Source organism: Channa argus, chromosome 3 (assembly GCF_033026475.1).
Source record: "Channa argus isolate prfri chromosome 3, Channa argus male v1.0, whole genome shotgun sequence".
NCBI lineage: Eukaryota > Metazoa > Chordata > Actinopteri > Anabantiformes > Channidae > Channa > Channa argus.
In genome coordinates, this window is record NC_090199.1 from 23,227,299 (window position 1) to 23,250,868 (window position 23,570).

The following is a 23,570-nucleotide window of genomic DNA, read 5'->3' on the forward strand; positions in this document are numbered from 1 at the left end:
CAGGCAGGTTGTAACCGTATCTGGCCTGCATGCTGCTGAGGGGACTCAAAACCTACATAAACTCACATAGTATATAGGCTTTACAGTATTTCATAAATGATAGCATATGTTTATGTATATTGTGGTACTGTTATGTGCATGCTGTCCATACATCACTTTGTGATGACAGACTGATGCCACGAGCATCCGCTTATCTCAGCTCAGCCCCACAGGAGTTATGTGTCTTTAGGGAAGCACCTGAATGGGTAGGCTAAGACTGACACAATATGTGCTGCTACTACCTTGCTCTCTGCCACATCTACCTTGGGACTGCAACAGTAAATGATGGCATTAGGGAGGTGGGGAGGGGGCGGAGCAGATGAACTGTTTCCTTCCTAGAGCGACGGATGATATGTGGGAGGGGGGGAGACAGGGGTAAGGCTGGACAGGTGCTGAGAGAGAGATATGTGCTTTTTTTTCTCTGCTGCACAGGAGATTGGGTGGAATTGTAAGAACGGAAAAGAGAGAAAAGGGACAGGTGAAATATTTTCCCCTGTGGCAGAGGAAGTGAGGGAAAGTGGAAAGGGCCAGCTCTGTGTTGAGGAATGGACTAAACCATTCCCAGAGGGGTGCTGACAGCCCCAGCCCCACAGGCCTCTCACTAAATGTACCTACTAGTGATGGATGACTTTAACGTTTACCCCCTCTGCTTTTTCCTCGCTCCTCAGTAGAGCTTAGTGTGCTCAATGTGTGTGTGTGTGTGAGTGTGTGTGTGGTTGTGCACACAGCAAACACAACCCACATCAGGCAATTTTTGACTCGGCCTTCCAATACTCCCAGGGAGTAGAAAACATATCCCTTGCAACAATCGATAGCTACCCCCAGCTCCCAGCTCCATCTGCAGTCCAATGCAGCCCCAGTCTCCAGTGGCTGTCACTACTATTAATTCTGTGCCCCACCACTTCCTGCTTCGAGCCCAGTGTCTGAGAATAAAGACCAAGACAGCTACTGGAGTCCTTTGCTCACAGGAGGAGAGGGAGGAGGCGATATAAGAGGCCACAGTGTGAAAATTGTTTATCTAGAGGAATCTCCTCGGCGCCAGTTTACAAATACTACTCATTTCCACTTCAGGGCTGCATGGGGTTACTCTCGTCTCACTCTTGTCTATTAATTTGCAATATCTCTGTAATTCTTTTGTCCCCCACATCCCCTCCCCTCCCAAAGGAAATTAAATTATAGCCAGTTGGGTTGAATGGAAAGTATTTTCAACACAACAGTATCATGCCTACGTGACTGCTTGTTTGATCCACCAGTTGATGAAAATTAATCATTTATTAAGCAAATGTGACAAACGCTTGCTGGATTCGGCCTGTCAACTGTGAGGATTTGATGTCTTGGCCGATTGTGAGTTTCGTGTTTTTAGGGAAAGACACATGTAAACTTTTTTCTGACTTACTGAGCTGTTTGACTTGGCTACTTAATAACTGCAGTTGCACCTGGATCAGGTGAGCATTAGCTTTGCAGCATTAGCTTTTTTTTTTATGTAAAAAGGGCCTAGGCATAAAACCATGTATATTTTGGATACTATGAATGCTACGCTCCTCCTCAAACTCTTTTTTTCTTCATCAATAAAGCTGTTATCAGTTATCATTTGGTCTGTTAAATGTACTAACAATGTTCGTTACAACTCCCCAAATTTCCTGTTTTCTCCAATAAATTATCCAAAATCTAACATTGAGCAGCCAAATGTTGTGCACTTGTAGCTTGTACTAGTCTTGTCTGAAGCTATATTTACAATAATAAAATTAAAACTAACACACTTCCAGCTGATATTGTTAAATGCCTCAGCTGAATCTGGCTTCTCAGCAATGACTTGTTCTTCTGTGTCTCACTGCAAACATGGAACATGCGAGTTCTGTTAGCTGACGACAACGATCTGTCTGCCTCACTGTTAGCTCTGCTCTCATCACGTTTGATCACACGTGTTTCTATGAGATAGGCAACCAAACTGTAGTGCTCGGAAATCGTTTAGTATAAATGTGGTGTTGCATCTTGACTGAATCATCTGGTGTGTGCATTCTGTTATAGACAGTCATTTTCTTACTCCTATTAGGTGAATCTCTTGTCTGAGTTTGTCTTTATTCCCTGAGCAACAGCATAGTTTTTTTGTGACATGACTGTTTTAACCTTAGTTAATTGAGAATGAGATATGGGTGATGATAAATTGCATGTAATGTAGAAGATACTGGGAGAGAAACAGACACAGTTCTTCTTTGTGGTAAAGGCTGCAGACATGTTCTCTTTTTCCTTTGCTTGTCTCTGTAACAACAAAAACACAGCACTGACAGCGTGGTGTCTTTGCTCGCTTAAATGCTGTGGAGACCTTCAATTTCCGTATGCAATGAGCTCACTTCTGCAGAAGAATAGTTCAACTCAAAACTCTCTCGTTCTGTTCCCTCATCCTGTTGATTTCCTTGACAATTTTTTAAGATTCAAACTGTAAAAATGCAATAAATCTGTCATTATATCTGTGGTATCCCAGTGGCAGTAGAAGTACCTACCTGTTTCTCCAGGGCAAACACACACTCATTCTACTTTACTTGCTTTCCATCCTAAACACACACACACATACTCAATCCACAAGCAGCAAGCATATACAAACATAATTGTGAATGCACACAGCCTCGTTTTACCTCTGCAAACATCCAGTGACTTGCAGTGCATGGATTAGTCTCCTAAAGAATTCCCTTTGAAACTTGGCAAGTAGGGATTTCTTTTTAGGTGATCACTGGCCTAAGCAGCTGTTACACGCAGGATTAGCAGGTTCTGCCATTCAGAAACCGTGGTCTGTTTAAACTGGCACAGACAAGAAAGCAGAGAAAGACAAAGAAATTTGGCGAAGGGGAAAGATAGGTGGTAGGAAGGCAGGAGCTCAGAGAAGAAGTTGAGATTAAGTAAAGGAGAGAGGGGAGAAAAGGAGGTGCAGGAGATATTAAAAGGGGCGATGAAAGAAGGAGAGTGGGATATGGAAAAGAGGTGAAAGAAGCAAAATGCTAAAAGGTATCCAGCATTGTGAGAATCAGACCTCTGCCAAGGGAGCAGCTTAAAAGAGCTGACAATGAGAATATTGTTCTACCCTCTGTTTTTTGTTCAGCATTTATTTCTTGTTTCACTTCTATAATATCATCCCCCTCCTGTCTCTCCGAGTGTGAAAGTGTGTCAGCCAGCCACCTTTGTAATTGTGCTAGTACAAGGTGTTTACAGAGAGGAGAGGTTGATGGGCTGATAACAGGCCTGGCTTTAGGGGTGGAAAGACATGTCCATGCTGAGCGCTTGGCTCACAATAGCACCTTAGTTGCTTCCCTTGTGTCTCTTACCTCTCCTGTTTTCATTCTATTTCACATACACATATTATACTGAGCCCCCCACCCCTTTCCTCTCCTCGTTTCTGTTGTCTGGTAAATGGAGAAACACATCAGGGACTCATGTTGTTATAAGCTCTATCCTTTCCTCAGCTGCTGTTTGTCATTCCATCTGCACCCCCCTCTGCTTCTTCGCCTCCGCCTCTCCTCTCCTGTATCTAGCAAGGTGTGCAACAGCGGCATGGCAGCCAAGGAGCTTTCTTGCTCTCCCGTTTGATGCATCGCGGCACATTTCACTGGAAAAAGCCAGAGCTCCCTGCGAGCACAAATCAGGCCTCGTGTCAGCGTTCCTTCGCCTCATGCTCCCCACTTTCGCTCATTACTCCTTTTTCCTCCTTCTGCTCTCCTCTATGCCCTGTCTTTCGTTTGCAGCCTATTCTGCTGGAAAGATAGTCAAATTGCACATTCAGGCGCTCTCACACACCCTCTATCTTATATATGCAGACACGAGTGCAACACACCACAAAACTACAGTTTCTTCACATTCTAATGTGGCTCCTGTGAAAAAAGTAATTGTACACATGCAGGCGCACAAACAGACATAGCACACAAACTCACAGTCATATTCTAGCCTTTTATCCTTTCTTGGTAATCTGTTTACAGAGTGCTGGGCCCATTTGAGGCAGAATTTAATTGAAACCGGGGCTAATCTAATGGTGTCACGGAGCGGCAGAGCCTCCGGCCCCGCATCACCTCCGGTTAGGTTGAACCTTGTCGTCCCAACACAATACCTTGCTACTTCATTTCATGCCTCATGGTTCAATGCAGCGCTGCCCACTCATACGTGCCACATTGATTGTTAACTCCAACATTTGATATGCACCATGCTCACTCTATTCTGATCGTGTTTTCTTTGTTTACGCCCTCCCCCCCCTCAACTTTATCCTCACCCCTTCCATATACCCAAAACTTCCCTCGTCTTTCTCCCCTTGTTCCCACTCTCTGCTGCAGGACGGATATTACTCCCACCGGCCGAAGGAGAAAAGTAGAGTGGACAGCAACAATGAGAACTCGGTGCCCAAAGACTTTGAGAACATAGACAATAGTAACTTTGGTGCACGCTCGCAACCACACCGCCAGCCTGTCCGCACCACTAGCAGCAAGCAGCAGCGAGAACATCTGCAGGAGAAGGCCCATGCCCAACAGCAGGCTTGGCGGGAAAACTCCCCCAACCTGAGCCGCAGCTCAAATGAAGTGCTGCCTGTAGGTCACCAGCTGCCGGCGGTCGGCAACAACGTCTCCTACCCAGGTGGTGCGGGAGTGTCACGGCAGCACTCTCGTACCTCACAGCCCCAGCAGGCCCAGTCACAACACAGACACCAGCGCCTTCACAAGAGGTCGGTGACTGCAGCACCCCTGGAAGTGACCTATGACCAGCCACCCAAGTGCGAGATCAGTGGGAAGGAAGCCATTTCGGCTCTCTCCAGAGCCAAGAGCAAGGAGTGCCGGCAGCAGATCGCAGAGGTGTACTGCAGGCACAAGGAGGGGCAGTTAATGCCTGAGAAGGTCACTCGCTACTGCCCTCTTGAGGGTGAGTCCATCATTATCCTTTTATTAACTGATTATTTAATCTTAGTTCATTCAAGAGGTTATGCCTGAGGAGATAGAGCAGTCACTTTGTACTTGTTTCTCAGTAAATTGGCCAAAATCAAGTCAGAGTGGAAACATTTGATTTTAAGACTGTTTGTCATTCTCTGTAAAGCCACGTGTTGCGTAATGTCTAATTCCATAACACTATGGATTTTCAAATCAAGTATTCTCCATAACACCACATTATATAAGCAACTGTCAACATTAAAATTCAGGAAAACAACACTGTGTACATTACCATACGTTGAGAGTGTTCACTGGATCTGTGTGCACACATCATCGCACTTTTTCTAGATTTTAAAATGTAGGATTAATTCAGACAGTAATGTTCATTGAATGAATCCACTTTAAAAGCCTGTAGTGCTCCATTAGATCACCTCAAAGAATGTTCACCTCAAATTATTTTTAAAAATGCTCCAAATAAATCTAAAATCAGGGAATCAGTAAGCCAACCAAGTGTTTTTGTTTGATTCAATATTACTGGTTTGCTTACTAAAAGCACAAAACCCACCCTCCTTGAAATAATGCTAAAAACTTGTCAGTGTCCTTTCTTGGTGTTATTTGAGATTTTTCACAGGAAAAAAGAAAAATTGCAAAAAGTGCAAGGAGTCTTCTCTGACCATCTGGGCTTTAGTGCATGGTAAAATATTCCGTTGTTGAGATGGCAATTCTTGTCAAAGGCAAGAAATGTCTTTTTGCTGATGTGTAATTGGTGGAGTAAATTGTTGGAGAAAATTGGGATGCTGCTTGTATTCTTTACAAATTGGTATCCAATTCTCATTTGTTTTGTTTTGTCAAGCTGACCACGGAACACAGGTTGTCTTTTATTTTTCTTAAACTCGCACACACACACAGACACACACACATACATGCACACACACACACACCACACACTGTTTTTCTAAGGAATTAATGGACATCTGCAGTCTGGTTGTGGATTCTGTAAACAAAATCTGTTGTGGCTGCAGCCATCGGTGAGCAGCACGCATCAGCAACCATGTTTAAGTGAACGGTACATACACGAACATGCATTTGCACACATGGGAGTATACCAAATAAAGTTTGGGCAGCAGGGGAGGAGAAGAAAGCCATTACACATCCTGCCTGTTCTAGTCAGATATCTTCCTGTGTTGTTAGAACTGGAGGAAGCATGGTGACTTGGCAACTTTTCTGCATTCCCCTTCCCAAGAGCAGGAGTATCGTTGTCTGTGCCTAAGCTGCTGTCATCTCACACAGCAACTCACCGTCCCATTCAAACTGACAGTTTGATCAAAAGAGACAAAGAAATTGAAAAGGGCTTTCCCCTGGTGGCTGGCCTGTAACAACACGACAGCTAAATTAAATCACTTTTCTTTCATTCTCTCTGTCTGCCTGCATGCTGCCTACTAATGTGTTATCTCTTTTCTTTCTCCCCTCCCTCCTCTGTTCTCCGTCCCAACTCAAGTCCAGAACTTGTTAGCAGAAAATTGTCCAATTTGATTTGATCAGTATTCTGTCCTTGAGGCCCTAGTTAGATTAGCAATTGTGTTCACGCTGGTATTAGCATCCCTGAATACAGGAGGAACACACGTTCAATCTCTCTCCAATGTGCTAACTTGGCTAATATGGGCTGTGTTGCTCCAGCAGGGATCTAAGCTGGCAGTCAGCGACCTTGTACCCATGTAGCATGAACCTAATGGCTTTGTATACAAGCCATGCTTAAAGCCGCAATATATAACTCAATTTTTACCAGAAAACAGCTAAAAAAGTCTCTAGATGATGTCACATGCTAATTTGCATATTAATATTAATAAGTAACTACTGTAGAAAAAAAAATCAAGGTAAAAAATGACATAAAAAATTATCTACCTACTGTAGCTATAGGGGATTATTAGGCAAACATAATATCATTAGTGTTGTAAATGCAAACATTGGAATTATCTCACACTACTAAACATTCTGTGTTTTGAGAAATTTAAATAAACCTAAATAGTCAAGTAAAATTGTTTTATTTTGCCAGGTGAAACTATGAGAATCAGTAATTGGCCCATTGACATCTCATTCATGTTCTTTTTGGTGTCTGATGGGTCAACTGAATGTTCTGCACACACACATACACACACACGCATACACACAAACACACACACGCACACACACACACACACAGACTGCACTTAGGAAACCTAGTTACTGGAAATCTGCAGAGAGTAAATTTAGCAGAAGAGTAATCTGATTTGTCATCCAACTCTGACTTCCTGGTGTGCAGAGTTTAACTGTATAGTGACGGAAAACGCTGCTTTCTGACTTTTCTTTTGTGTGTGCGTGTGTGTGTGTGTGCGTGTCTTCGTGTTGCAGCAGACAGGCAGTACAGGGGGAGATAAAAGAGGAACTGTCTGACTTTTAAAAATCTGCAGGGGACAATGACTTATTCACACACTTAAAAGTAACATTGTCTGTACGACTTAAGGTGGACTTTGTTTTAAAAATGAGGCAGCATCACCCTGTTAATGGTAAATGGTCTCCACTTACTATAGCACTTTATTGGTACCCAGAGCACTGCTTCTCATTCACCTATTCACACTCACACACACACACTGATGGGGAGCTGCGATGGAATGGCTCAACCTTGGCATTGGTGGATGACTGCTCGACCCCGAGTGTAAGATTCACCTCGATCTCTCCTTTTATTCAGCCTTTCACTCAGCTGCGTGTTCCAGTCTTCAGCCTTTTGTTATTCACATGCACAGTTGGAGAAATTCAATTAGAAACCTGGTTACGCATGTAGATGGCAATAAAACACAGTGTTCTCTGACAACCTGGGGAAATAAGGTTTCCCTAATCTCCCACCCGAATTTCAGAAATCAGGTATCCTGTTTACATGACAGTCAAGAAATCAGTAACGTGGTTACTTAAGTCTCTGTAAAAACGCTGACAGAGTCAAGGAGACTCACACAGAAGAGAACGTTCACGAATGAGTTTTAGCCACTATCCTCGTGAAAAATATTTAATGGTGGTCAAATAAAAAAAGTCACTAGATTTGTTGCTATGGTGCTTTTTAGCTTCTTTCAGCTCATTGATTTAGTTTTCAGGCCTCTTATTATCATGTCAAAAAAAAAAAGTGTGTACATTCCACATTGGTCATTTGCACTGAGGCTACAGTTGTACAATTAAGAAATTCAGAGAGAGAGTTCATTCTAACAGTGTACTGGCTGCAAAGTATGTTTACTGAACTGAAACAGTTAAGTGTTTGCTCCAAGTTAATTGTGGTGCTAATACATCTGTCACTGAACATTTGAAAGGTAATAACGTGTCCATTTCCACGTAGGAAAAAAAATCCCTTGTTTCATATTTTAAGGAAATTAAATCTGTTGTATTCATAGAAATCAAACTACCGTACTACTCTACTATTGCTATAATTTATATGTCTGCAAACCTGGCTCTGTGGATAGTTTCAAGGATCTGACACCATCCCCGAGACATTTCCAAATGCAATTTGGTACAAGCCCTTTAGGTTATAGCTCAGTTCTTGTTCTAACCTCTCATGAGCAGTTAAGACGGAAGGTGGGTAAGAGCCTGAAGTTACACGAGATGATGAAGAAGAGAGTGGGGTGATAGCAGATGAGGGAAAGGCAGTTTAAAAGATTGATGGTGATGGGAAGGATGATGAAGAGTGATGAGTTCAAGCGGCGAGCTTCTGCTTTTTTTCTTTTGGCATCTAGGCCTGCGGTCTCTTCGGGTGCAGATCTGTTTAGAAATACTACCCATGAAGCTCTTCTGCAGATAGGCACTCTTGCTCAACAAAACTGACAGTAAAATTTAAGTTACGTCACACAGACACACACGCACACACACACACACACACACACACACACAGCAGTGCTCATTAGTTCAGCTAGCTAGAATAGCTGAAGCTCTCAAAGTGCTTTGTGAAGTGACCGGCCAGTTATCCATGTGCAAAGCAAACTAGTAAACCTTCTTAGCTGGCCACCAATTACCGTTCACTCTGATATAGTCCACAGCAGATTTCTCCTGAGATTTCACACACTAACACACTCACACACACACACAGCGAGAGAGAGAAACAAGAAATAAAGATGAGTGACTGACAGGAGCCATGGTCAATTGGAGCCATGGGAGCATGTCATTAACCTCCCCCCTTTAAAGAAGCTGTGTTGGACACAAACCCCTAAATTTGAATGAAGGAGATTAGCCAAACAGGAAAGAGCCTTCTCATCTCCTCCCTGTCAACTCAAAAAGATAAGACAAGTCAGACACTTGCCCTTAAATTTTGTTTTGAGTAATTGCATGTCTTCAGGCTCACATGAGGAGAGGAGCCAACATGGGCTGTTTTCTTTCTTTCTTTTTTCTTTCGTTTTTTTTGGGAAAACCCTCAGGGGAATAAACAGCCCACACCCCAGTATTCCCCCGGCTTTCTCTGCTACTGTCTACAGACAGGCTCCTGGGAGCTGAAGTCCCAAATTATAGTCATTAATCTCCTTAAGGCACATTCTGTGAACAAACATGTCTCATAAGCTGCATGTGCACATTTAGTATAATAACAGAAGATTTCTAAACAAACAATATCTGTGATAATGTTAGGGGGATTTGGCGGAAGTGCTCAGAGGAAGTTTTTTTTTTTTTTTCTGGGTTTAACGAGCAAGTCTTTGTTGCAATTGAGTGGTTAAGGGTGGTACATAACCACATGACGAGCTAGGAGGTTTCCAGCAGTTGTCCGGAGATGATTGGAATAGCATCATTTGACAGGCCACGACCAGGATGGTGTTTGCCCGCCTGCCTATTGTGTGAAAACCAAGAAATCTTCTGGGAGTTAAGACTTATAGAAATGATGGCAAACTGTTAACCCATTCTCCAGCCCCGAACGCCTTAGAGGAATTGCCTATAGCATTCCTCTTTAAAGGAGGATAGTAGTTACAGTCAGTGGAGCGTCTGGTTGAAATTGTATTATTTCCAATTCAATCAGATAAGAAAATGGATGACTAACTTGTGTTTTTTGTTCCACACCAAGGCTGACATAGCTCTTTTGCATTTTTGCTTGTATTTATTCATTTATAGCACAGCAATATTTTTTTTTGCTGTACATAATTGTAACAAATGTGGCCTCCTGAGAAAAATGTATTAAAGAGACATTTTGGGGCTCAAAGGGAAGCGACTGATGTTACACAAGTACCTGTAAATTTCTTTAAGTACATAATAGTTTTATTTTAATCCTATTGTTTTTCTCTCAGAGAGCATCAATATTGGCAATAATAAAACAGTTCCCTCAGATTAAACACGTGTAACACCCACTGAATAGTGACATAGCAGTTGATTATTATGAATATATTAATCACTAGTCAAATGTCTACTTCTGCGTTGCTCAGCAACAATGTTGTTTAGCTATATCAGTGTTTTTAATAAAAGAATAACATTTAATTATCATCAATAACTATATTCATTATGCGTTCTCATTTGCTTTCTTTGTCCCCTGAATATATTTATAGGTGCTCACTATCCTATAATGACTACAGCTGTTTGTGCAGCATCCCACAGCTTATCAAATAAATAACAGATTTGATTTTGTAATCAGACATGCAAAACAACCCTTGATTATATTACTGATAAAGAGTCCCTGCATGAAAAATTTATATTCACATTTGCAAGCATGAATGGCTGAATGAAACACGTTTGTTTTTCTGCATGTACAGGTAAAGCCAATGTAAACGTCCAGTGGGATGAGGACTCTGCTGAGAGCTTTCCACTGAAACCAGTGAGAATAGCATTTGTCCTGGTGGTGCATGGGCGAGCCTCTCGACAGTTTCAGCGCCTCTTCAAAGCCATCTATCACATTTCGCACTACTACTACATACATGTCGATCAGGTGAGGCACGGAGATCCTGATGTGTTGCGTCAGCCAAGCCTTTTAAAATGTAGTGCCTCAATTGGAAGTGTTGATCAAACTGCATTTAATTTGTCATATTCGCTTTGTTTTAATTTGTTTGATGACTCTCTTTGTTTCAGCGCTCTAACTACCTACACAGGCAGGTGCAGACTTTGGCTGCCCAGTATCCCAATGTGAGGGTGACACCTTGGCGCATGGCCACTATCTGGGGAGGTGCCAGTCTCCTGACCATGTATCTTCGCAGCATGGCTGACCTGCTGGCCATGAGGGACTGGAGCTGGGATTTCTTCATCAACCTCAGTGCTGCAGACTACCCCATCAGGTAACAGAGAGGTGCCTCACACCATAGGGAGTTCATTAAAGGAGGCTTACGAAGCCCCAAGGGGGGAGGGGGGGGTATCCAATATAGGTGACAAATCTGTGCATTGGACATGATTTTCTGTTTAAGAAGGCAGTCACCATGTGAGCACGACAACAATAGACCACTTTTAGCTGATATGGAAAAAATTCAATACACAGTGGTCTGGGCTTCTGTGGTTAACTGTGAGCTTTAAATACAGAGTCACTCCAAACCAAACAGATCAATGAGGTAGAACCTCTGCTACTCTCAAATACTATTCGTTCACGTCTCCTCTTCCAAGTCCCTGCTTCTTTGCTTGCTCTCCATTGAATGGGTTACGTACATGGGTGAACTGATTACAATTTAATTGCCCAGGGTCAATACCTATTGACTTTCCAAGCCTGTTGTGTACTGTACAGGCCAAAAGTCATCTCTCTACTAGAAGACATCCCCTCTTAAGAGGCTGTAAAAGGTAATTAAAAGCCACAAAGTCTTTGTGAACTCTGTATGAAGTAATGCAAATAGCCTATTGAAGAAGAATCTTCATGACTTGCCCTTTTTATGTGAGTTTACAGTCCTTCTGGGACTTCAGGGTCTGCTGGGTTTTTGATGTAGCTCTGCAGCAGCCAATTAAAATCTTCCTATTAGGGAGAGAGTTATCTCTTTGCGCAGCCAGATGTCCACCAGTTGAATTTAGACAAGCTATAATAGCCACTGGGTAATAAGAAGCTGGAGCTGATGTCTCCACAGCTGGAGCCAGGATGCTGGGGCAGAAGTAGGAGTTGGTCATAGACCAGTTCAGCTGTTGTATTGTTTAGTTGTTTTCAGCATATCGATGCACACACAGTCTCTGCATGAGTTTGTGTTTCTGCACCAGTGTCTGCACAGTTAGGTGTAACTCAGTACCTGTCTGTGGACATGTGTGTGTTTATATAGGTCCTGTCTGTCTGTCCCTAAGTGCATGATTAAATATATTTGCATGGGCGTGCAGCAAGGCGTGTTTTCCTACCATCTTTTGCCTTTTCATTTGCATGAGGGTGACATTGTTGAGAGAAGGGCTGACAGTGGAGGTTTTAAGCCCCATCTGTTGGGAAACGAAACAATTGATGGAGCACAAATGACAGCGAGAGGCGAGGGCGCGAGAATAAGCAGTTAGGGAAGGGGAATGTGGGAAAACTGCATGTTCTGGATCCATGCAATATGAAAATATGTAAATTGTACTCTTGTATCTTTGCTTAGCAAGTCCACTTTTAACCACAGCTTGTTTTATTTTTGTTTTTTTTTTGACCAAGTCTGGGAACTGCATACTTGCATACATACTAACTTGAACTTGCAAATGAGGCCCTCGAAAGTGCCAGGACCAAGTTCAAGCCCATGTGAGAAGGAGCTACTTGAGTATCCTCAGGCAAGAAACTGAAACCCATTCAGCTGTTTTGTTGATGACAATTCTTTATGATCTCTTTGGGATGGTATCAGGCAAAAAAGAGATATTCTCCCTGAGAAATAAAAACATGGGCACCATCATTAGCGACTAGCACAAAAAAAACCTGTTGGCAGCAGCAGAAGCCTCACTGTTGTCAGATGAAAAAGCCCTGTGGTAGCATGTATTATCCTTTGTGTTTGCCACCTGTATTTGTCAGTTCTTTAAAAATAATAGCAAATTGTCTTTATATTGATCAAATTCATTTTATCAAGAAAAAGTGTCCAAAATTTGCAAGTATTTTTGGTTAGGGACATGTTCCAAATGGTATTCAACTTTGTTTTGTGATTGTACTGTGATAGTGCAGTCAGGAATGTGGGGAGGGGGGTTAGGGAGTTGTTATCAGTGGGACTGGAGACAAGCATTATTTTCCCACTAATTCTTGGATAATGTCTGTCCTGCCGCATGGATGAGTCTCAAAGGCAAACCTTCACACCAGCAGAGGGGCTGTATGTCCAGGGGGGAGATATACTGTGTTTGTGTGTGAGTGTGTGAGGCCAGAGGATGATTTATACGCTTGCTTTGTCAGAGAGTACAACCCTCTTTCCCAGCTTTTATCTACACATTTCCTTTGCTTTTTCCTCTTTCTTTTTTTTCTTTAAAGCCCCTTTCACAGACTTTACAGCAGCTTTTAAGAAGTCGGAGCTTTGTGAGACAATGACTGGCTGCAGGCGTCATATCTCTTAATCTTTGTCATCTGTGCTTCGGGAAAGTGTCGCTTCTCATATTTTAGTTTTGTTTCATAAGTGATAGGTGTCATTTCCTGCTGTGAAAAACGCCTTTATAACACATTAGAACTAAGCCAGCTCATTTGAAAATGTAATTCTCCAAACTTTTAAAATTAAAAAAGTTGTTGAAAAGCTAGTTACAGAACTTTTTGTAGGTTTTTCCAGGGCAGAAATGATGGAAGTATGACCCATCGTTCATTTCTTTGAGTGTTAGAGTGTGGGTTCATAATCTGACAGCCATGGCATTCAACTCTTCCCTGCTGGAATTACATATTTTTAGGCTTTGGTATAAAAAAGGGCACATTGTTAATTTAACAGTAAGGTAGTGCAAGTGAGACTGTGGCATAATGATGAAGTTTAATTGGATGTGATATTGAAAGGGTGCTCATTTATGATTATCAGGTAGGGTTGAAACCCAGCAGCTAGTGTGTTCATGTGTGTGTGTGGGTGTGTGTGTCTGTGACTACCACTGTGAGACAGAGCAGCAGCCACAGGGCTGACAGTAAGCAAACCAGACCCAGTGGACAGGGTGACCACTCAGGTGGCAAATGTTGAGCTTGACATGAATTCCCTCAGCTCTGTGTGTGTGCGTGTCTACGTGCCTGCAAGCAAGTCTGTGTCTTACTATGCTTACTAGTGGATACACAGTGTGTTTGTGTGTGCGTGTGTGTGTGTACTGTGGGGGGGTGGAGGGTAAAGTCAAGCCAGAAAAGACAGCGTGTGTCTGTACAGCCATCATCAGTTAGGCTTTATGGCTCAGGACCTCCTAAGATAAGCCCCCCAGGCTGTGAAATTGCTCCTTTAAGAGAAAATGACATTAATATGCACTTGTCCCTCCCCCCGCTGATCCTTGAGCTTTTTACCAGAGCCTCGCTCCTCTATTAGAAAGACAAGCCAAGGCATCATGAAAGGCTCCACCACAGATGAAATGTTAGAGCCATTGACTGGGGCATAGCCTGCAGAGCAAAGCTTTTAGCCTGTCTGGCCTGTGCATGAGGGAGTCGACTGCTCTACAATGTGAGATCAGCATGAAGTCATTCATCAAAATCATGGATAGCACAATCTTTTGTATAATCCTAAATAGTTTTAACGGTCTGGAGGGCCTCGGGGACAGACATTGAGAGCTACTGGGGTCTGTGATTGATCATGTGACTTAAAGCCAATGAAAAAGTGCTTCCCTTAAACATTAGTTAAAGGGGCGCCCACCCCCGCTCTAAAAATATGTTGTTCCTTACTGTGACTTGGACATATGTGCAGAGTCTGGTATTATAACATGGTTGGCTACTTATATTGGCCTGTGCTCACAGAGCTTATTCTGAGCGAGCATAACATTTGTGTATGTCCGGTGTTGAGCTCTGTCCTCGGCCACAAGAAGCACAGAGAAAGTGAACCAAATAAAAAGACATTTATTTGGTTTATATTTATATTAATAATTTTCTGGATACATGTTGTACCTTAAGCATGGACTGAAAACTGAATGCTCCACCTTTAGCTTGGTGGTACCTTATGTTTCCAAGTCAAAAGTCAATCTTTTCTTCCATTTTAGGACCAATAACCAGCTGGTGGCCTTCCTGTCCAAATACAGAGACATGAACTTCATCAAGTCCCATGGCAGAGACAATGCCAGGTGAGATTTTGAAATGTCATTTTAATCTCCCCACCACACCCGCCCTTTCTCTAACTCTGTGGCTAGTTCCCACTGTTCTGTGTTACTCACAAACCCACGCAGCTGCACCTATGCACACACACAGCGCACTCCTGCCAGCACGGCATGATCATAATACAATTAGCTCCCATCTGTAGCTTCATTAATTAACCTTCTCGGCAGGGTGAGCTTGCGAGGTCACTACCGGAATGCCTGTCTTTGCTGCCACCCTCAGCTCTGCCCCATCGCGCCCCAGTGGCAAAACCAGCCATCACCCAACAGTGTGCGAAAAATACCCCAAAAATACACATGGAGAAAAAAAAAAACAAACTCCCAGCAAGGATGGATGACTCAGCATGACTCAGCTGTACCTTTTTGTGTTTCCCGTCACAGTATTTTATTCAGTGCTGCTTGATGAGCGTGTTGTTGTTTCAGATTTTATCCAGTATTAACAACAACAATGATTTTGGTAATTCACCAGTATATGCATATGTTTGGATGGTTTAGAAAATACACGACTCCCAATTTCTAAAATGTAGATGTAAATGTGTATGTGCAAGTGGCTGTAAGCCACAAGGTCAGTACCTCAACACTTTGTCACCGTTCACAGAACCGAGGGGACAATTTGACCAAACTGACCTCAATTTGACTCTCTCCATCTAACACCCCATACATTCACAGGAGTAACACCATCCATTATGTATGTGGGCTGTCACGCTTTTTACCGTTGATTAAACTGTGTAGTGACAAGTGCATGTGACAAATTTGTCAAGTCACTTTAGATCAAGGATAGGAGGCAAATGCCGCTGTATTGCAAAGGAATGAAAGGTTTGAATGCACACATTCTGTCTTTACAGTTGAGCTTTCTGCATAATCACTTGTACATATTTTCCTTATATGGTTTGCTCTATTTTTAATCACGAGAACAATTTTCGGATAAAAATCAATTAAACATATTTTCATCCATATTTAATTGCATCCACTCACTTAAGTGTTGTATTTCTCGCTGAAAGAGAACAGTGTTCCCTGCACTTAACAGTCAACAGGGGCCTCTTGTGATGAGCACTGCTCAGAAACTGTTCTGTTTATAGAAGGTACAAAAAGAAAATCTGGGAGGAAAATACAAATGAGCTGCTGATCATGCACACGGTTAAAAAAAATCATGAGGAACCACAGAAGGCTTGTTTGTACGTGAATGTTTTTTAACGTGATTTCACTATTTTTGGAATTGAAAATACGCAGTTCAAACTTTATACCTGTGTGGGGGTGTTTGTCAGGTTCATCCGTAAGCAGGGACTGGATCGCCTGTTCTATGAGTGCGACACCCACATGTGGAGGCTGGGGGACCGTAAAATCCCAGAAGGCATCAGCGTGGATGGCGGTTCTGACTGGTTCCTTCTCAACCGTGTGTTCGTGGAATATGTCATCAACTCCAAGGACGACCTGGTCACCAACATGAAGCGTTTCTACGCCTACACTTTGTTGCCTGCTGAGGTAACACACAGAACCACACAGCCGCTTTCACTTGTTCAGATGTTTCCTAATCTTTGACTGACAGCTAAGCACTGCTTTGTACTTACATTGCATCTGTTAAAGAAGCTGCATTTACTGTTTCCTTTTCTGTGGTGTGTTAGATGTGCACGGGAAAAAAGAACTTGAAAGTGACATTAAATTACGAAGTGAAGGGGGGATATCAAGGGTCTCCAAGGGTATACAAGGATGGGATGAGAATTGAATATCTGTGGGGAAATTGGACGCTTATTATGAGCTCCTGTGAATCTCCATTCTCTGCTGCTACTATATTTCCTTTTGTGAATTGGACAGTGTAAAAATAAAATGTATACAGCTTTCTAATTTTCTCTTTTTCTCCCTGCCCTCCCCCACCTCCCTTTCCTGTTTCCCATTTTTTCATATTTTCCCAGTCGTTCTTCCACACAGTGCTGGAAAACAGCGCCCACTGTGAGAGCATGGTGGATAACAACTTGCGCATCACCAACTGGAACCGTAAACTGGGCTGTAAGTGCCAGTACAAGCACATTGTGGACTGGTGTGGATGCTCCCCCAATGATTTCAAGCCCGCAGACTTTCACCGCTTCCAGGTAAAAATAAGACTATAATTTGGACAAATTCCCTTTCTACTTGCAGCCTTTCACAGCGTGATTGAACAACTAAAACTCTAAAATTGCATTTTACAAAAAGGAGTTATCACGTACAAGGCAAATGCTGGAGGCAGTGAAGTAAATTGCAGCATCCAGTCATAAAGGCAGAGATGAAATGAGGGAATGTATTGGTACATAAGGTACATCAGAAAAAATGTCTAAACAGCAAAATATATAGCAAGATCTACAGACAAAGGTTGCACAGAAGAACACAAATGAAATCAACATTCACTTAAGCCAACATTCACTTTAACATTCACTTACAGTAAAGGTTCGTCACCAAAACTCAAATGTCAGTAAATGTAAGATGATTTAACTAAAACTAATTTAAAATCTTTAAGAAGAAGTTACCGAGATAGGTGCATTTCTGTCATTGACAGTCTTTGAGGAAAGGTAAAGTAAAATTATTGTGAATTTTAGTTTTCACAATGTCAGAAAATTACTTTTAACAGTGTAATGAATACAGCTCCTTGCTTTAGCAGAAGTCCTCCAGATTAAAGGCCAGGTCCTGAAGCAGACGACAACAAATAAACCCTTAAAGGAACCAAAATAAAAATGAAAAGAATACATCCCTTTGACGGATGCTTCCAGCACACACACCTCAGTACGTCATGGGAAATCAGTAGCAGTCAGTGTCTAAATTCTCTGCCCTCAAGTTCTGTCCTCTCAGACCATCCAGCCTGTTCCCACAGCTTTCACAGTCAATATGTGAAAAATTACGTCTTGATTTCTATGACCCTGAAATGAAAAAAATGTATAGTAATTAGATCCTCTTTGCCTTGGATGTAAGTGGGAGAAAAGGGTTAGTTAGCTTTTCAAAATGAAAGTGAATGAGTGGCTGTGACTCCAGGACCCCAGAGAAAATCAGTATCAGAGTTAGACTTTTAATGTGCCCCTAAAAAAGTGAAGTGGTACAAAGTGAAAATGTTCTACCACCGTTAAATATCACTTCAACTCTTTTTTTTTAAGTGCTGTGAGTCACTTCATCTCTCCTGTCCTTCACGTACCAGTCGCACTGACCTCAGTTTTCCCATTGCCAGGCCCGTCTGCCGTCTGTCTCGCCTCAGTCTCTGGCAGTTCAGTGCCAACACATTACCACAGCACCTTGGCACTGCCGCTGGGCCTGGTTGGCACCCTAGTATCAGTGAAGTCCAACCCTGGGAAAAAAGCAGCCTTTCCAGAAGCCAGCCAGGCCTCGGTATTAATAGGACTTAATATCCCATTGAGTGCATGATCCCAGTTTCCCTTTGAACTTTCAGCGGAAAGACGATATAGACGAGTAAAGTAGAGTCGAATTTGGTTTGCAGATGAGAGGAATAATTCAAGGTATGACTGTTTAGTTTCCCACATAGTGATTTTGAAGTGCTCTAACCATGTGAAGGGTTATTCTGAAGAGAAAGTGAGGCGATGTGCTTTTTATCGAAGTGCATTATTGCTTTGTAATGTGTTTCAGAATTAGGTGCATTCAAGAAGTATGTTGGAAAGATGTCTTGATATGACCTCTTTGTGGAAATGTGAAAAAACACAAGATTTTGGAATGTGCAAACACTAAACCCGGTTCATTTGAAATATGTAATCTCTGCAGGTTAATGCAATTTTTGGTACAGTGTGAAGCCACATCAACATCCCACAGTCGTTGCTCCAGCATGAGAAAAAGCTGAACTGGTAGAAATGAACCACAGCTTTATAAGGTGTATGATTTTTTTTATTTTTTTTATTAGGCAGCACTGAGGTGTTTGATGCTGAGTAACTATCGGTAAATAGTTTTGTGTCTGGGAATGAAAACATATCTCTGTGCACAGGCCAAGCTGTGGAGGTGGCAGGTTTCATGATGTACCAACAACGACAGAAGCAGCAGTGTTTTCGGAATAGAAGAAGTGAGAAAGACATGGATGGAGTTTAAGCATCCAGACAGTGACAAATACATAGACCTCTTGAGAAAAGAGCCGATGAATAGATGGATAAATACAGTGAAAGACAGTTCAGTTCACATGCACAAGTCTATGAGGAGTGTTATGCCTCCTTTCATAGTCAAGTACCTCAAGTACCAAGTACCTCAGCCACTGCACAAAACTCATTAATATTTGCATTGTTTTTACAAGTTATTTACTTTCTTTGTATTTTTTCTTTTATTTAATATTTTTATTTTACTTGTATCTGAGGTATCAGTTACAAACCCTGACTAGCCAGTCAGGTTTTGGCTTTTTTCATTCACATAGGAAAATAAACAGTATGTTTCCTCCTCCTGTAAGACACATATTTAGCATTGGTAATTGAAATATTACATTGATTACATTCCCATGAGTAGCCATAACAATGACTAACAGTGATTCATGGGAACTCCCAAGATTCCCAAGCATTTGTGCTCATAAAACCTTAAAATTAAGCCATGTCGGGTTGTGATCCCTGTGTTTTATATTCTTTGTTTTATTAGAATAATTTTTAAAGCCCTTGAGAAAAACATTTATCTGGTGAATAAAAAATGTGACTATTAGAAGAAGAAATGCTAATATTAGATGTCTGAAAAGCGAGTCCATTTTACAGTCAAGAAAAAGGAAATTAGCTAGCTGCTACTGACACCAAACACACAAAAATATTACTTCTGAGTATGTGTCAGTGTTTATTTTTAACCATTTTCTTTGTTTTTTACCTCACAACCTCTCAAAATGTTTTGTGACCCCTTGAGACTTGACCCCCAGGTTGGGAACCACTGACACGGGCCTACAGGCCTTTTGTTCTGACTGAGCAAGAGATAAAGAGAGAGTCATTTTCTGTTATTTATGCAAGATTTACATCATTTTTATCTGCTAACTTCTCCACCTTCTCTTTCTTCCCTGCTCGCACATCGCATTTGTTCCCCTGCCGCCATCCTGGCATGCCACCATTTCTTAATCTTCTTTTTTTTTTCTTCTCCTTATCTCATTCCTCCCTGCCTTGCTGTTCTTTTCCCCCCTCCCCAACACCCCCTGCATTCCCTCTGCAGCAAACTGCACGGCCCACCTTCTTTGCCAGAAAGTTTGAAGCAAGCGTGAACCAGGAGATAGTAAACCAGCTGGACACCTACTTGTTTGGACCGTTTCCCCAAGGGACTCCAGCGCTGAACTCCTACTGGGAGAATGTGTACGATGAGCCAGACGGCCTCGCCAGCCTGCCGGATACGCAGCTCACCTACTACCACTCCTTCTCACGACTGGGCTTAGCGCGGGCCGCCGCCTCACTGCAGGGCAACCCAAGGGATCACAGCTGCAGGTTTGTTTGGGAAACACATGCAGGTTCACCTATGCACATTATTATTATTGTTTTGCTCTGTTCTTCCTCACCACACACCTGCACTTACGTCCACAGGTGCAGTTTGTTTTTTCCTCTCTAAAGTCAGCCACACCTGTGTTAGCATGAGAAACCACAAAATGCATAAAAACCTTTTGTAGCTCTGTTGGTCCATCGTCTCTGTCTGGGGTCACATGTCATGGAAATAGGATAACAATGAATTGTTCCAATGAGCAGCAATGAACTCTGGGTAATGCTCTTCATTTTGTAACATGATATTAAGCTCTGTCAATTTATCCCTGTGATAATGAAGCTGTAGGTCATAGCACTGAAAGCGTGCCCTCTAGGCAAGTGTATTATCAGTGGAAATGCCTGAATTCCACAGTATTGCGTACATAAGTGCTAGAAATGAAAAGGAAAAAGCACAATAATGACTTGTAAGGGCCAAATGGGACATTTCAGCTTCATCTACCAGGAGATTTCACAGCATGTATTTTCAGCAGCATTTGGGTTAGCTTTTCTTTAGTTTGCTTGCTTAACAATGAAACAGAGACATCAAGTGATTAAAAACTGTGATAAATTAAATAGGCAGCAGCAGAAGTGTAAATTGCTCATTTGCATGTATGTGACAAAAGCTCCATCTTACCTCAAAACGAAAGACAAAGCAAACACACCGGCAACAGCAAAAAAAACATTAAGATGTAAGATTATGTTCATCTAAATGACATCTAAAAACATTAAGTTGATGTTCGCCCACCTGACACAGGATAGCTCCATTCAAATTGAACACAGCATGGAGGAAAGCAGTTGTTTCAACAATATTTGAAGACACACTGTGATGTGATCTACTGCTGTTTTCATTGGTCGTCATCCAAGCTGCCAGTTCATATTGTTCCACACGGGAAAGTCGGGCAAATCCTCAGGTAAACTGGCTGATAGCATTCACTCACACAAAACCAATTGCCTCAGATCAGCTGAGATGGTATGGCAGGACGTCATCCCCCAGCTCACCCACCCTGCTGCTGCTGCTGCTTTGTGGGTGTTCTGTAAAGCTCTGTGGGTATAGCCGAGCAGAAAAAGGAAGCATGTTTCCATCTGTCAAACCTCTAATCCGACTATTGGCCGCAGCTGTTTCTAGTCATGCACTGCATCTGTTAAAACAGAGAGTGGGAGCAGCAGACCAAGGAAAAGGTTTTTACATACAGGACTCGTGTGTTCATGTGTGTATTTGCACATGGGAGAGACAAAGAAACTGGGTGTCTCCAAGTCTCCGTCACTGCCAGGAAATGAGCCTCTGAGAAAATGCATTTACAGGAAAACAAGCAAACCCAGTTTTTAATGTTTACAAATTAAGATTTTAAATGGTTTGAAGGTCAAAGGTCACAAAGCAGGAAAACGTTTAGTACTGTTACTGTGTGTGTGTGTGTGTGTGTGTGTGTGCGTGTGTGTGTGTGTGTGTGTGTGTGTGTGTGTGTGTGTGACTGTGAGACTTTCGGTTTAAGTTCAGACGAATTTCATGAGCTGTCCCAGCTTTTATATTCCATTTTAAACAATAAATTGAATATTTTTCCCTCTTTCTTTCTGTAGTGAGCAGTAAGTCATCAGAATAAGTGACAAGCAGATATGACCTATTGGTTTAGGATTGCTGGTCAGATAAAATTGTAAGAGATTTTACCTCAGTGTTTTCTGGCATCTTTTTCTGACCTATTAATCTGTGATTTATAATGAAAATTATCCCCAGTGCAGCCCATAATTAGCTTTACCTTCATGATTTTCACCTGATTTTCTTTAAAAAATAAATAAATACAAAAAAAAAAAAAAAACAACAGGAAACAAAATACCTGCTGATCACTTAAAAGCAAAATCACAAGTTTATTCCACATAACTGTTTTGAAGGTATTTCCCACACATTTAAAAACTCTTCATCAAGACTATCCTTCTGGATTAAAAATTATTCATTCTGCGGCACATTAACTGCGCAATAATAATTTACAGAAGGTGGGACACAGCCGCAATGAGGCATTGTTCAGTTTAGGCTGAACAAAACAACATGACCTCGAGAGTTTCTCTTAATTCAGCCACAATTGTATTCAAAATAATAGAATACACAATGTTTGTTGCATGACTACACAAGACCAGAGCCATATTATTTGTTTCTTGTTTTAATAATGAAGCTCAGTAATTAAAACCAATTAGGCAATTGCTTTCATGTCCAAAATAGCAGATGAGTCCTAATGTAGCAGTGTATGTTGAAATCTAACCTTGGTGTCATGTCTTAAGTCTGCCCTTATATGGCTGTGTGTAGCCTCACATTGTGCATGCATTTAGAATTCAGATGTGCTACCAACAGATGGATGGGTCAGACTCAGTGTGAGACTGGAGCAACGGAGAGGAAAAGGCCACAGAGAGGGATTTGGCTCTTTTAGCAGCGCGCTGTGACTCCACTGGAGAGACTATGGAGTTCCTGAATGGAGCTTCTGTGCAGGCTACGCCCGAGCCCTTCTCACTGCCTCATACACTGGCAACCACGTCCCTTTCGGGATGGGGAGAAGCCAGGATGAAAAATGGAGCGGAAAAGGCTGATGGAAGAATAGAGAAGAAGAGAAAGGCAGAAAGGAAACACAGGGAGAGGGAGCAGGAGAGGCGGGAGTGTGCACTGCTATCCTTGTGGGTGTAAATATTTGCTGTTCTGCTTGTCAGGGTAGCATTTACCGGGACGGGTTGACTCCTGGTCGTATAGTGGAATACTGATGAGGCCCTGGGCACTGGGGAACCTGAAAAGAGTGTGAGAGTGTTAATTTGTGTGTGCGTGTGTGTGTATGTGTGTGTGTTCAGAGCTCTGACTAATCTGAATCTGCTGCCAAAACAAGTCTAAGGAAGCAGAAGAGACAAAGGGTGAGAAATCTGGGCAAGAAGGAGATTACATAGAGCAGCTGTGGAGTGTTCCCCAGCAGCGCACACCCTGGTCCCTTTTTGTTTTACCAGAAGTCACTCGGGCCGGCTGCCCCGAGGGCTGGCCCCTGCCACGTATGAAGCAACACACGAACAAACAACAGACTAATCAGAGGGGTGACACCTTCAT

At 42.3% G+C, this 23,570-nt stretch overlaps 1 protein-coding gene across 1 annotated transcript in view; it reads left to right on the forward strand.

The window, feature by feature from the left end:
- Window positions 1-23,570, forward strand: part of xylt1 (xylosyltransferase I) — a 75,153-nt gene that overhangs the window by 37,506 nt on the left and 14,077 nt on the right. The window contains exons 2-8 of the mRNA XM_067498962.1: window positions 4,353-4,932; window positions 10,676-10,848; window positions 10,989-11,191; window positions 14,964-15,044; window positions 16,340-16,556; window positions 16,985-17,161; window positions 20,205-20,470. Of these exons, the coding sequence (XP_067355063.1) occupies window positions 4,353-4,932; window positions 10,676-10,848; window positions 10,989-11,191; window positions 14,964-15,044; window positions 16,340-16,556; window positions 16,985-17,161; window positions 20,205-20,470 (1,697 nt within the window). The remainder of the gene's footprint in view (window positions 1-4,352; window positions 4,933-10,675; window positions 10,849-10,988; window positions 11,192-14,963; window positions 15,045-16,339; window positions 16,557-16,984; window positions 17,162-20,204; window positions 20,471-23,570) is intronic.